Source organism: Acipenser ruthenus, chromosome 20 (assembly GCF_902713425.1).
Source record: "Acipenser ruthenus chromosome 20, fAciRut3.2 maternal haplotype, whole genome shotgun sequence".
Lineage (NCBI taxonomy): Eukaryota > Metazoa > Chordata > Actinopteri > Acipenseriformes > Acipenseridae > Acipenser > Acipenser ruthenus.
In genome coordinates, this window is record NC_081208.1 from 26,642,498 (window position 1) to 26,656,894 (window position 14,397).

A 14,397-nucleotide genomic window follows, 5' to 3' on the forward strand; every position below is an offset into this window, starting at 1 on the left:
TTGGTTCTTTCATATCTTATTACAAATTAACTGTAGATTGTATGCCATTTGTTGAGTATTGTGGTAAAAATGGGAGACATTTGTGTTTCTATCCCTTCTTATTTACAATCTACCCACTCTCCACTGTACTCTCTTGCAGAGACCAGAACCTTCAGACTGCTTGAATATTAAATTTGTGTTATTCTCTGGCTTCTTTGTTTGCAGCTAACATGCTGAATCTGAACAGCAGATCCTTAATTAGAATATGAATGGCAGACCCCAGCTGTTCCTATTCTCAATGTCTTGATATTGGATGAGAATAAAAACAGCAGACTTACTTTGATCATTGGCATCATGTTTATCTAAATCAGAATATCAGCTTGGTACAATACTCATTTGCATTAATACAGTTGGTAAAAAGAAAAAAAATAATAATTCAAGATTTTAATGTTTGCCAAAAGTGTTATCATACATCTCCACACCTAACACAAGCATACACCTTTGTAATGACATTATACCCTAAGAAATAAAAAGGTAGAATCAAAATAACATAAAAACAAGAACATATTCAGCCCAAGCTGATTTTGACAGATCGAAGGTACAAAAAAAAAAAAAAAAAGCCACTTTCCATATTAGATGTTATTGTAGATTTGCAGATGGATTTGGGAATAGGTGCTATAACTTTAATATTTTATGCAACTGTGTGGAAAAGGGCCAATGCTGACCAATGCACGTCCCCAGCTGAAGAGCAGGTCAGGGCTGTGAACTCAATGCAGCAAAGCCAGCCAGCTCAATCCCCTAACCTTTTATGTTAGACTATTCTTGACTGAAGTGAGTGACCATGTTGCTCAAACCCCTCTGTTTACCATGGTTTAATGTCGGCAGTATCTGTATGCCAGTTACTGAGCTGGAAGGAGACTGTATGTATTTAATAGAAATAACCACTCAAACAACAAACAGCCCTGGAGTTATTTTATATTGTTATAGTTAATGTCGGAAACCAATCTACAGTGCTAGGTTATTTGTTTTCCTTCTCTCTTTTTTTTTTTAAATGAGAAGACAAGAGCTTGACTTTGTTTATTTAGGGTCCCTTGACAAGAGATGGGTTGCTCTTGGCAACTGCCTTTATAACTATCCACCGTTTGGTGGTCCTGTACTGCTGAGTGGCAATTCATTTGTTTGTTACAGTATAATTATTTAAATTGACGGAGTATAATTTATTAGCTGGATGTGGTAAGGGCACTGAGGTAATCATTTTCTTCTGCAGATAGACCATTGTTTTCATAGCATATCTGTATATCAAGAATGACACATTTACAAACACACAATTTAGACTGGGTTTAATACATGGAGTATGGGTTGTCTACAGCAGGCAGAGTGAAGTGTTCAAAACAGTGTACTACATTTTGTAACCAACAGTGCCATTGCAATTTTGGCCTTATATTCTATACATATGTTGAGTACGTTTTTTTAAGGTTTTTTATTAGTAGTTGACTGCTTTTATTATTAGAGCAAATAACCCATTAATGACATACTGTTAAACTACTGACATTCTGTTATCTCCAGCTAATTACAGTACATGGTATTCTTTTTTCTTTTAATGCCTGCATTACAATTGTGCCATAAATGAACAAACCAATTAGCTCTGAAAGGCTAATGATTAAGTAGGAATATTTAAATGAAGAACTGAATTAATTTCCCAAAGTTGTGCAGCTGGTTTGAATACAGAGGAAGAAATACAACAAAAACACAGGGAAATAATGTCTCAGTGCATATATGCTGTTTTGTTTTAAATGCTGTTAAAGATCACCAAATGGTGGAAATAATTATGTTTTTAAATTTAAAAAGCATGAGCACAAATCCTTGCAATCTCTGTTTGATGTAAGAAATTACCCATGTGTATGATGTGCCATACCTTAGCAGAATGAGATATTTAGAATACCTTAATTTAGAATAATATAAAGAAATACCTTTCACTAGGCATATCCGTTAAGGAGTAAGTAACTACACACAATTGCTTCTTAATGTTTCTATTACTATTCTGTGGTGTTTACTATCACTGAGTGGCTCTGTGTTCTGTTCCTCCAGTATTAAGTTATACTTCATTGTCTCTAAATCTGCCTTTTCTTTGAGCTTTTCTAGAGAATCCAAACTGCTAGGACTGCAGCCTTCCTCATCCCATTCAAATCCCATTCAAATCATCTCTTCCAGCCCCACCTACTCTCAGTGTTCAGTACCAGGATTTAGGATGTACTACACAGGCTCAAATCAGCTAAAAGACAAGTCAAACTTAATTGGGGGGAATTAAAAATTACTCAATTTTTAGCAAAACAAACATAGAGTGATTGTAAACACCATCATATAGTAAAGACAAATTGTGTGTGTGTGTGTGTGTATATATATATATAGAGAGCGAGAGAGAGAGAGAGAGAGAGAGAGAGAGAGAGAGAGAGAGAGAGAGAGAGAGAGAGAATAATAGAGGGTTTCAGTGAGTTACAGGAAAATTATTTCATCTAGGGTTTCTGTGATGTCATAAATTACAAGACTGAAGGTCGAGTTTATAAACTGTCACAGAAAACTGAGATGGAATTGTTTTCCTGTAACTCATTGAAGAGGCCCATCTATTATTTTTTATAATACACGGATACCCTTGTGATGCTAGTATTAAAGAAGACGAGGTTCAGCAGTACAGTTCAGTTTTTTTTAAACATAGTGTTTCAGTGCTGTACAAACGTTCTATGACTTTTATCCGTTTCTCCATTTTCTCTGAGATACGAATGTACCAGCTTTACATTTTTTTTTTTTTTTTAGAATGGCTCAGGATGCAAATATGTGTGTGTGTATGTATGTACATATATATATATATATATATATATATATATATATATATATATATATATATATATATATATATATATATATATATATTATTATTATTATTATTATTATTATTATTATTATTATTATTATTATTATTATTATTATTTCAAGCTCCTTACACTTTGAAAAAAATAATGTTCCAAACTTCACATTTTTGTTAATGATTCTAGACAGCTAGAATGGATTTTAAAAGTACCAACTACTACAGCAAAAACTATGATAACTGGTTTTAAGTATTTACTGCTAACATTGTAAAACAAAAAAAGGGTAAACAAAAACAGTTACTGAATATCAAAATGTAATACTAAAGTAGGTTTGCATTGCTGCATTGTAGGTGATGGATAGAGGAAGGGATGAACTGTACCTCATTCAGGAAATGCCTGTATCACATTCAACAATGTATAATACATTAGAATTAATATCTGAAATTAATGTGTGTGTGTGTGTGTGTGTGTGTGTGTGTGTGTGTGTGTATATATATATATATTGTCGCCAGGAAGATACAGTTTTAATCTACAAAAAGCCTCAACATCACAAGAGATGGGAGATGAGGGGAGCTAAATGACTTAAATATTTTTACTGCCCTTTTGAAAAAAAATTATATGAAATAAAAATGAAGTAATTAGTTAGCAAAATTAATTTATCCTCAGAGAGTGTTTTAGAGGAAATGTTTATATAAATATTTGTACTGCTGGCACGAAACAAATTATTAATGCACAGTGTGTGCGCAGAGTGGAATTCTAGCATTAGTATAGGAATGAAATGCATTTGCTGTCTAGTGCTAGATCTAAACAATTACCATCCACCTAAACCATAAGCAAGATCCTGTTGCAAGGTCGTTCTATAATGAACCACCAACATAGCACTTAGATCGCACAATATTTCTGAAAATTTCAGATTTTCAGAAAGTTTGTGTAAGAATGCAATGGCTTCTTTTACATAAATGTAGTATCATGTAATGACTTGGTTTCTGTGGTTTTGTTTAATTTTTGTAAGTGAATACCATGCATAATGCTAAAATGGCAGTGCTATCAATCTTAAGAAAGCCTTTAATTTAATAGCTGTTGTGTTGAAAGAGGGCCACGCTGGAAAACATAGTTGGAATACAGGCAGATTGTGATCATAACTTGTTTCTACTGAAAATGGTACGTTAATGGAAGTTATGTCTGTCATATATTGTATGGAGAAAGAAAGTATATATATATATATATATATATATATATATATATATATATACACACCACTACGGGAAGACCTAAAAAGCTGTCTAACAAGGATGAGCAATACTTGAGGATGAAATCCTTAAGGAATAGAGAGAAGACAAGCGTTGACTTGACAACAGAACTGGCAGAAGGCACAGGTGTCGTTGTCCATCAGATCAACAGTACGAAGGTCACTCTTGAAATCAGGAATTAAAGGGTGTGTTGCAGTAAGAATACCTCTGTTAAGAAAGGGGAACAAGACAAAAATATGCACAAGAACACATAAATTGGACTATGGGACAATGGTCAAAGGTGCTTTGGACTGTTGATGGATGGACAACAACACCTGTGCCCCCTACATGCTAGAATTTATAAAATAAAAAAAAATAAAAAAAATGTACTGTACCTTTTACAATTAGAGCATATTTTATAGATAAGTGCTTTGTATAATTGGTTGCATTACTTCAACTTGTGGTGGAGATATTTAGTTGAAATGTTAACAGTAGGTAACCGTAGATTGAGATATAAAGCAAGGTTGGGTAATAAAGTAAGATCCATGACATGTTTTCTGTGATGAAGTATTAGTGAATAAGAGCTGGGGATTGTCCAAAGGCATGAACCACACATTTAGTTACAAGTCACGTAGAGCATGCTCTATTACATCTCCCAGAAAACAAGATAACCCTTTTACCATTTACATCATGCGCAATAATCTGTCTTAGATATTATACACTGGCCCCTTTTAAAACTGCTGTAACCATAACGTCATTCAGCGGTTCAATGTGCGGTAGATAAAAGTGGCTTTGCAGACTGAAAACCTTTTGCAGCTGCTCCTTGCTTCTGGTCAGGCAGCTACGGTTGGAAGTTAAGAGGTTTGCACGATTTGAGGTATTTTAGTGTGTGAAATTCAGAGCAGTTCCAATGTCTACTTTAATTTTCTATGTGCTGCAAGACAAGTAGCCCACTGGAGCTTTACTTCATGCCACAATGTCTGCTAAGCCTTTGCACAGTATTATTACTTTTCATGCTTTTCATCACATACCTGCAGTGCAGTAGCCTGCGTAATGATGATCCCACTCTATCCCCCTTACAACTGCTGACCAGACTGCTCTACTGTTGTGTCCCTCTCCTCCATGTTACACATGCTGTTTTGTTCCATCAACTTTTTTTTGCCTACTACGAGAAAAGACAACCCCCATTATCTTTAAGTGCATGACTTTCGCTGATGTTTGCTCCTTTCGACGCCCTGATAAAAAAAACTCCTATTTAAGCATCATTATTTGCACATGCACAGTAATTGTATGGTCAAAGTGTTGTCACTGTGTAATTGCTGTAACAATGACTGTGTGACTACAATAGAATTATAATTTAACTAATACAACTTGGTGTTCTGTAATTGTTACCCTCATTTCTACTATGCAACCATTTCTGAATGTACCTGCCATCTATAATAATGTATTAGTGTATTTCTGGTGAAACAATAAGAAATGCAGTGATATTGTTTCTTGTACCCTTGTAAAGAAATTCTAAATGTAAATGGTTAACATGGAAAATTCTCGCTAATCCTGCTGTACATTTTATGTACAACAATGACCATTCTGTATTGTTTATCACCAGTTATGGAGCAATGCTTTTTAAAATGCACCATTATGTTTTTAGTTCTATTACAACAACTAGCAGTGGATACAAAGCATTGTTAATTGTACTGTCCGTTGTTGCTTGTAAATGGTTGTCAATGTTGCTTTCAGAAGCTTCTTTTTATGTAAGCCTTGTCGCTCGTCAGCCTCAATGCTCATTCAACTAGGGTTTCCTGTTTCTTATCAAAGACCATTAATTGCACCACATAAGTGACACTTTAGGCATATTTTTTGATGTTTCCTTACACATCACAAGCCTCAAGGCCCTCAGCAGTCAGAGACTCATGGGAGCAATTTACATGATACTGACAACCTGCTAATGTTAATTCCCTTTTATCACTATAGTTGTATTTCATTAGAATGTTATTGTTTTGTTGCTGCTTGCGTTTATTTGATATTTGTATTCATCTGCTGTATTTTGTCTTGACCAACATGCTATAACATGTTGCTTATGTGGCATGTGCTTTTATGTCTGGAAATTTGATTAAATATTGCCATTCAAAAACGTGTCATACATGTAGAAATCATGACTTCTTTTTTTTTTTTAAATGGACCTGGCATTCTCTTCATTCGATGATCAGGAATTGCTTATTTTCTTTATTATGTATAATTAAAACAATATGGTTACAGCACAGTTAATTAAAGATCCTCTGACTTATAATGCCACATTCTGTAATCTTAGTTAAGGCAATTGGCTTTACGTGGGTTGCATTTGTAAGTAACACATACACTCTTATTGTTTTGTAGTTTGCACCTGCTGTAAAAGCATGCTATAATATTGCTCAGTACTACATTGCATCCTGTGAAGGATCACCTTCACAAGAATGCACACCTTTTTCTGAACCCAGCAATGCTTGTTCGTGAAGGACACTGAAAACCAAGGTTATTGCATTATGTGGCGAATGTGACTCTGCAGTTATTCTACAGTTCCTGTGAACTTTTTAGGGGGGTATATTCAATCTAAACGGTTGTTCATCTAAATACCGTTGTTTAAATCATTAAAAGAAGGGGACTTAAGCTTAACATCTCTAACAGTATGTTTGTCTCAAGTGTCTCTTAAATGTTTAAACAGTGGGGGTGTTTAGTTCAATTGAATAGACCCTTAGATGTTTATACAGTCAGTATATGCAAATGAAGAATCATTTTTCAGAAGATAGCCGAGTTTGAAATGCCTAGGTCATTACACCTACAGCCCTCACAGGTTCTGTGAGATCTTAAATTGGTTTTAAATTTAAAAGGCAAATACAGCCTCTGAGTTTTAAGCCTCAGTAGAAGGATAACACATCTCTTTGACATACAGAGCACACGCCATGCTGAAAGGTATTTGTAACTCTAGTGCTGTGCCAGTATTTTGTCAGTGTCCTGTGGCAGGGGTTGAACTTAAAGAAAACCCACTTGGAGCTGGGTTTGTTCCAGATTTTAGTTTAGCCATTTTCACTCTGCATCAAGTGCGACTGCCAAGTTTTCCAGTGGTTTATAGCCATCAAGGTCACTTTGTGTCAGATTTATATAGTTTCTGTGGATCAATCTCATCAAGAACAGAATTTGTCAGGCTTGTAAATGGATTAAAATGCCTCAATTCCCCAAATATTCTTCTTTCATACATGGCCTAGTATAGTTTAAGGTTTAAGGTTAAAGTAAGAATTCAGTTAGTATTTATGATCTGTTTTGTTTGATATCGTTTCTCTTCAGACCTGGACACTGCCTAGCAGCACACCTTGACTTATGTAATCACTGACCTGGCTTCTGCTAAATCAGAAACATATTCTAGTTTAACAAGTGAGAGAATATCTTGGTGCCCATATGTGAATGACCATCTACAGTATATTAAACACAGGACAATTCTACATTCTTGAGTTTTGAGTGTTTAGCAATGCAGGATGGATTATACGTCAGCACATCATTTTAAATCATTTTTATGAATTATATTTTCTAATTTAGGTCACTCCAAATTGTTTCAGAATCTTCTCTAACTGGCAGTTATTCCAAATAGACATTCACACTTTTTTTTCAGAAAGGGGAAGCACACCCAATAAAAGAAAGTACAGTACTCAAGAGGTATTAGAAACTGGATCAGAGATTTCCTTTAACCTGATTGGTCAATATGAGGTCTCTACTCTCTGGTAAAGGACCTTGAATTTTATCTTTCAAATTATGTTAAATCACTGTTCCAAATCAATCTGACAGAAAATATGTAAATACAGTATTCATTTATGTAAATGAATTGAAAGTCAGTAGTCTGGTTTTTTTATGGTTTTTCTTTTAAACTTATGCCATCTGATACACAAGGATCAGTGGACCACCTCAGCGCTGTTTTGAGGATATTCTCTTCCCATTCTTAAAAGGCCCACAGCTATCCCCATCTTCTCTACTTGACTATGGTGCAGATATCCCTTCTTGAGATGAGAGTTAAGTTTGATTCTTTTATTGGCCAAAATATATTCACTTTTTGCTGTAAGTTGTAGAAAGAGTATCTTTGGTATCATTTGCAACATTCAGATCCATAGAGAAGCAAGCACATAGAACACAGTGCTTTTTATTGATTTTCAGCTCTGTGTTCGTGTTGTAGATTTTCATTGTGTAGTTTTATATTCCATCCTTTTAGTTTTCCACTGTGTTTTGATTCTGGAGTTTAAATCTGTATCTCGTGTTTTCTTTGGGTATTTTTTCTGTCAGTGTGAAATGTGTTGTTAAGAATAAGCTCCCCTGCAACAGAGAACTCTTTATAATGTGTTTAATAATAAACAACTCACATTTTAGTCATCCATGCTGTAATCCTGTATTGTCAATCAAATATAATACTAAAAATACATTAAACAGATGCTGCTGTCACTTTTTAATATTCCACATTCATTTGGCATTTGGCATGTCTAGGTTGATGACTTTTGAATACATTTTATAATTAAACTGTGTGCTGCCATGGAAAAAAATATGCCAGCAAATGCCAGCAAATCACTGCTAGATAAAAATTATTTCTAGTCTTTATCCATGTTTGTGCAACTGGTAAATAAATGTATTGAGGTTGCAAAACCCGCCAGCTAAGTTATAGAATCTTTTGGAACACATTGATTGACAGCTGCATTTCTACTGTGTGCTCCAGCATAGCTGGTAGTCGTTCTTACCATGCAGAGCAACAGCAGCAGGGTTTTTTCTAGTAACTCTTTTGTTCCTCAGAAAGGCAGTCAGACAGCTCAGTTAAACAGGAACTGCCATTTCCCAGCCATTTACACTAATGAAACACTCACGAGCATGTAGAGATGCAGAGCATGCAACAACAATGGAAAAGCAGTACGATTTTCATTTTCACAAACATTGTCCAAGTATAAGGCCATATACTGAATTGGACAATTAAAAATAACAAGAATAAAACTGACAATAACATGCAGGATGCTCTGGTCAAGTTTAAACTTGCAAATGCATACCAAACCACGGTTCAATTATCTCCTGCTTTTTTGAATATCTTGTAGGAAATAATAAACACAAAAAGATCAGTTACTGATATATCTGTTCAGAACCCTTGAAGTAATTGTAGAATAAACCTAACCTTGTTCTATTTGCACTTAACAGAGTAAATTGCAAAGGCGTGAAATCCACTTCTATCCTGCAAGCTTAATATTCTCCAAAAGCTTACATGCCAAGGCACCAAATCCTAATTATGAGCAACAGACAACACAACACAGGCAGAGCAACCAGGCAGTCGCCAGAGCAGTTTGTACTAGTATGTGTCATCATCATAGCTCTCCCTGGTTTTACACTACTTCTTAATCGACATTTCAAGGTTAAAGCTACTCAGAACTCAACTGAGCTAAGCTGTCGGAATACAAAAACCTATTACTTAAAAATAATTACTGTGCTATCTGCACAGCATACAATATTTAACCCAACTCCCTGTTCTCAGCAACATCTGATGCAACCTGGCATCATACTTTGATTTTTGAGAATCTTCAGAAAACAACAGCAGTAAGAAAAAAAAAAAAAGAAGTAAGCCGCTGTAATGATTTCTAATACTGTACCAGCACACTGCAGTTTGCAATGACAGCTTGGTTACTTTCTGCTATAATGCACTATTAAACAGCTATCATTTTCAAGGGTATGCTGCTGTATTTTGCAATTTTGCAATGGAAAGTTGCTAAGTGAACAGTTTCTGTTTTGTACCACAAATTCTACAGGAAAAATATGGACAGACATCATGCAGTGTTTTAACATGTTGTTCTTATTTGTGTAAAATGGTGACACTTTATAATAAGTCAGTAACTAATAACAGCACAATGATTTCTTATTGGATTCATATTGAATTTAAATAAGGATTCATTATTTTGTTGGCCACAAACCAACTTCAACAACACTAGATCATATTAGGTTTAAAAATCAACGTATTCACTTGTTTATTAGGATAATGAGCCCCTTGTTACTAAGAGATTTCTGGAATTGCAAAAAAATGCATATTATTTATTTCTTAGCAGACACCCTTATCCAGGGTGACTTACAATTGTTACAAAATATCACAGTACAAAGTATTGCATTATAAAATATCACATTACAAGTTATCACATTATAAAATACCACATTACAGAATATCATAATACAGGTAAGAGCAGTTATGAAAGTACAGTAAGATCAAATTAAAGTAATAATAAGGAATACAGTAAATTATAAATAAGAGCGAGTTTGACTAAGAGCAGTTAAAACTTATAGTAAATATTTGCTTATATGAGTAAAGTCCAGTAACAGCACGTAGTAAGTAAGATAAATGGATGAGAATGATTTCAAATAAGAGCAATTACAAAAAATGTGAGTACAGTTACCTATAATCAAATACAATATACAGTAAGTAGTTATAGTTAGGAGCAGTAGCTGATGCAAGCACTGATACAATTGGGTGCCATATAGTCCAGTATGGTCGAGAGTTGTGAAGTTTACAGATGCTGTCTGAACAGGTGTGTCTTGAGGAGGAGCCGGAAGGTGGTCAGGGACTGAGCAGTCCTGATATCCGTGGGTAGGTCGTTCCATCCTTAGGGGCAAGTGGAGAAGGAGCGGGCTCTGGAAGCGGGGGAGCGGAGGGGGTTACAGCTAGTCTGCCGGAGTAGGAGGAGCAGAGGGGGCGAGAGGGGGTGTAGGGCGAAATGATAGTCTGGAGATAGGAGTGAGAAAAAAGATCGACAGCGATAGGCAAGTACAGTTTTGAATTGGATGCGAGCAGCGATAGGGAGCCAGTGCAGAGAGTGGAGCAGCGGTGTAGCATGGGAGAAAGAGGAAGGGAAAAGACAAGATGAGCAGCAGAGTTTTAGATGAGCTGGAGCAGATGGGTATCGGTGGCAGGAAGGCCGTTGCAGTAGTCAAGGCGGGAGAGTACCAGGGCCTGAACTAGGAGCTGCGTGGAGTAGTCATTGAGGAAGGGGTGAATTCTGCATGTGTTGCTGAGGAAGAAGTGACAGGATCGCGCCAGATTAGAGATCTGCTGAGAGTAGGAGAGGGGTCAAGGGTGACACTGAGGTTCTTGGTGGATGAGAGAGAGGGCGGTGGATTCAAGTGGAGTGGAGATAGAGAGATATACAGCACTTGTCCATCTATGCAAGTTGAATGCATTACCTGCACTCAAAGCAAAGATTTTTTTTAAAAATCCAATAGTCACATACTTGTAACGACCACTTAAAAGATCTTACAGTACATTCAGGGTGATACATAAATAATGCACTATTGAATTGAGCCTTTAGTCTTCCAGGGTGTTTGACATCCAACACGGATCCTGAACCTGCATAGAACTGTTGAGTGACTTGTTTTTCAGATATTGGATGACATTTTTGTTACTCATATATCTTCAATTTCTTTAATTCGTCTCATGTTATGTGTATTAACCGTTTTATTTAATTGTGGTCACCAGGTGCTTACTGCTGTCACATGGAATTATGGGATAATCTTTCTGTGCGAACCTGCTTACTCACTGAACAGTGTATAAACTACTATACATCATTGCTGTGCACATGTGACATGTAATATACCACTGACAGAAATGTCATGATATGCCATTAGTTATTATGGAGAGAGTGGCGGACTTAATGATCTCCACTCAACACTCTACAGACACACTCGTAAATCAGTTATGTCTATGTTAGAAAAGGACCTCGGTGTGTCACAAGGCTAAACATCTCTCTGATATGTCCTAGAATTGAAAACAATGACCTACATGTCATTTTCAGGAGACAATATAGCAGGTGGACAGTATTCGACATGCAGAGGTACACAATCCTATCATTTGAAGAATATTCAGTAATTTTTGGTCTGCAGCATCTAAAATCGGTGGATCTCTACAAGGAGCTAGTTAATCCAAAGGAAAGTGTTGTTTAATGATTTTTATCGTTGCCCTTAATTTTTCACTAAACACAATCTGAGTAAAACTAAAGGCTAACTTTTAGATTTTCTGTAATTTAAAATTTCAGCTGCTGTGCTACACACATTTCTGGCAGCAAGTTAAACTGAAACATTTACATGGATTTGGTCATGTTTAAATAATGTGTGTTTTATGAAAAGATGGAAGACACTGATATTGATCAGGCAATGATTGTTTGTAAATGTATTGTAATTCCAATATTTCTAAAGCAAGATTCTCAGCATTTTTTTTTTGTTTTAATTAATTTAGTTATTTACTGTATGTATAGTTAGTCAAAGGGGTGTTTACTCAGATGGCATAAGTCTGCACCATCAGAATTGTCCAATTGTTGAAACTACACAGGACACTGTTATGTGATTTGGCTTTTGCTTGATTGGATCCTTTTCGTGGAAGGTCTGTACTGTAATAGATAAAGATATATAGATATGTGTTTGGAAAGCTGTGCTGGGGAGGGTTTTCAGTGTGCTTCACGTGCCCTGTGGAGGAACAACAATGTCTCTTGTTTTGTCATCTCTATACCTGCCATCATCTGAAATACATCTTCTGCATATATCCTACCTCTTTTTTTTATTTATAATTTTCAGGTGACCAAAATCAAATGCGATAGCAGAAAGCATTGCCTTTTAAAAGTATATTTAATAATGAGTTCTCCCAGTTCCTCTTGGCGTATTTTGACTCAGGTATTTGATCCTGCTCTGACATTCTGTGTGAGTTGTCTTGCATTTCTTAAATCAGTGTAATGTGTGACCTCAGTTGTGTTTTTTTTTTTTTTATCTGTGATTTAAAGCGTTAAAGTATTATAGTAAGCTTATGTTAGTTGATCTACTTTCTTATTTGCATTTGGGCATAAATCTACTGTGTACGGTTGATCAAAAAAAAATCTCAGCATACTTTTAAATAGATACAGGTATTAAAGGGATTGTATCTAATAAAATATGTTTTTTACTTAAAAGCTGATTAACACTCAAACTAGTGTAAAAAGAAGAGTAATCAAAAGAGGAAAAAATCAAACGCTGAACTCTACCTTTTATGGTACATTACTCTTCTTTGTTGTGAAAGAGACATAATAATATACATATCTGCAGCAAGGTTAATTGAAAATGCAAATTAACTTTAGTACTTTATTTCCCAACCTTTATTCAAGTACCACACCATACAACTTCAACAATGAATTGTTATATGTTATTTGTTAAGGTTATTGCTTTGGAAACTAAGACCTGGCACAACAGTTTCTTTATACATACAGTATGTACCCACATTTTTTTTTTTCTTTTTTTCTTTTAACTTTTATCATTTCTATCACTGTTTGGGCTATATGTCATGTCTCTATTCATCGTTTATCTCCAGGTACATCTGTCACAAGAGTGACAGCTACAGATGCGGATGACCCTGTCTATGGAAACAGTGCAAAGCTGGTCTACAGTATTCTGGAAGGACAGCCTTACTTCTCCATTGAGCCACACACTGGTGAGTGAATAGACTTGGTGATAAATTGCTGCTGATTTATGGACTGTAAAACCCATATTATGAGTTTCGGACACTGCTTGAGAACCCTTGGGGTCAACATCTCAATGTTAAGGAGGTCCTGGAGTGAGTAGCAATTAAGTTTAATGATCCATTAAAAAGTCTATAAACATGTTATTTATGAATTTATGAATGTTTTAATATATAAAAGGTCATTACAGTATTACGTGGTTAAAGCAGAAATTAAGCAAAGCAGTGATTCTGGCAGGGAACTCACTTTTACCTTAGATCAAATCACATAAATATTAAGCATATTTTAAGCGCTTCCAATACCAGATCAAATAGTCAAGCTATTATCTTATTTGTCATTCGATAAATAATACATCTAATGATAGGCACGAAAATAAATAATATCTTAGCACAATCCATTATCCCACTGTGCGACAGAGTTCACCTCCTCCGCCTCTGCCTACATCTGCTTTTTGGCTTTGTCTAATGGGAGGGCAGCTATCCTGCCCACGGCTTCCCTATGGTCATCCTCTCAAGTAATCTGCAAGCTAATTTATGGGCAGGGGTACCTCAAAAGGCGTTGAGGTAGTGTTGTCTAGTCTATCTTTTAATAAATAATCTATTGCATGAGTTTCTTGACTGAACAATACTAGTTCACACTTTGAAAATATAGTTCTAAGCAATAACACCCTAAAACAGATTCCCTACTGTAGCTGGTTAGTTCTCGAAAAGTTAAAAAAGAAAAATCTAGTGTACTTGCTGGAATAAATGAGAAAGCTTTTGAGATCTAGAACGGATAACATTATACAACAGCAGTACAACAAAAGGTTGGGCTGCC

The 14,397-nt window shown here is 35.6% G+C and overlaps 1 protein-coding gene across 3 annotated transcripts in view; it reads left to right on the plus strand.

The window, feature by feature from the left end:
* LOC117425769 (cadherin-8-like) overlaps window positions 1-14,397 on the plus strand; it is a 161,652-nt gene that overhangs the window by 122,483 nt on the left and 24,772 nt on the right. For all 3 annotated transcript variants that reach the window (XM_058993765.1, XM_058993764.1, XM_034043020.3), the window contains exon 4: window positions 13,434-13,553. In XM_058993765.1, coding sequence (XP_058849748.1) covers window positions 13,434-13,553 — 120 coding nt within the window. The remainder of the gene's footprint in view (window positions 1-13,433; window positions 13,554-14,397) is intronic.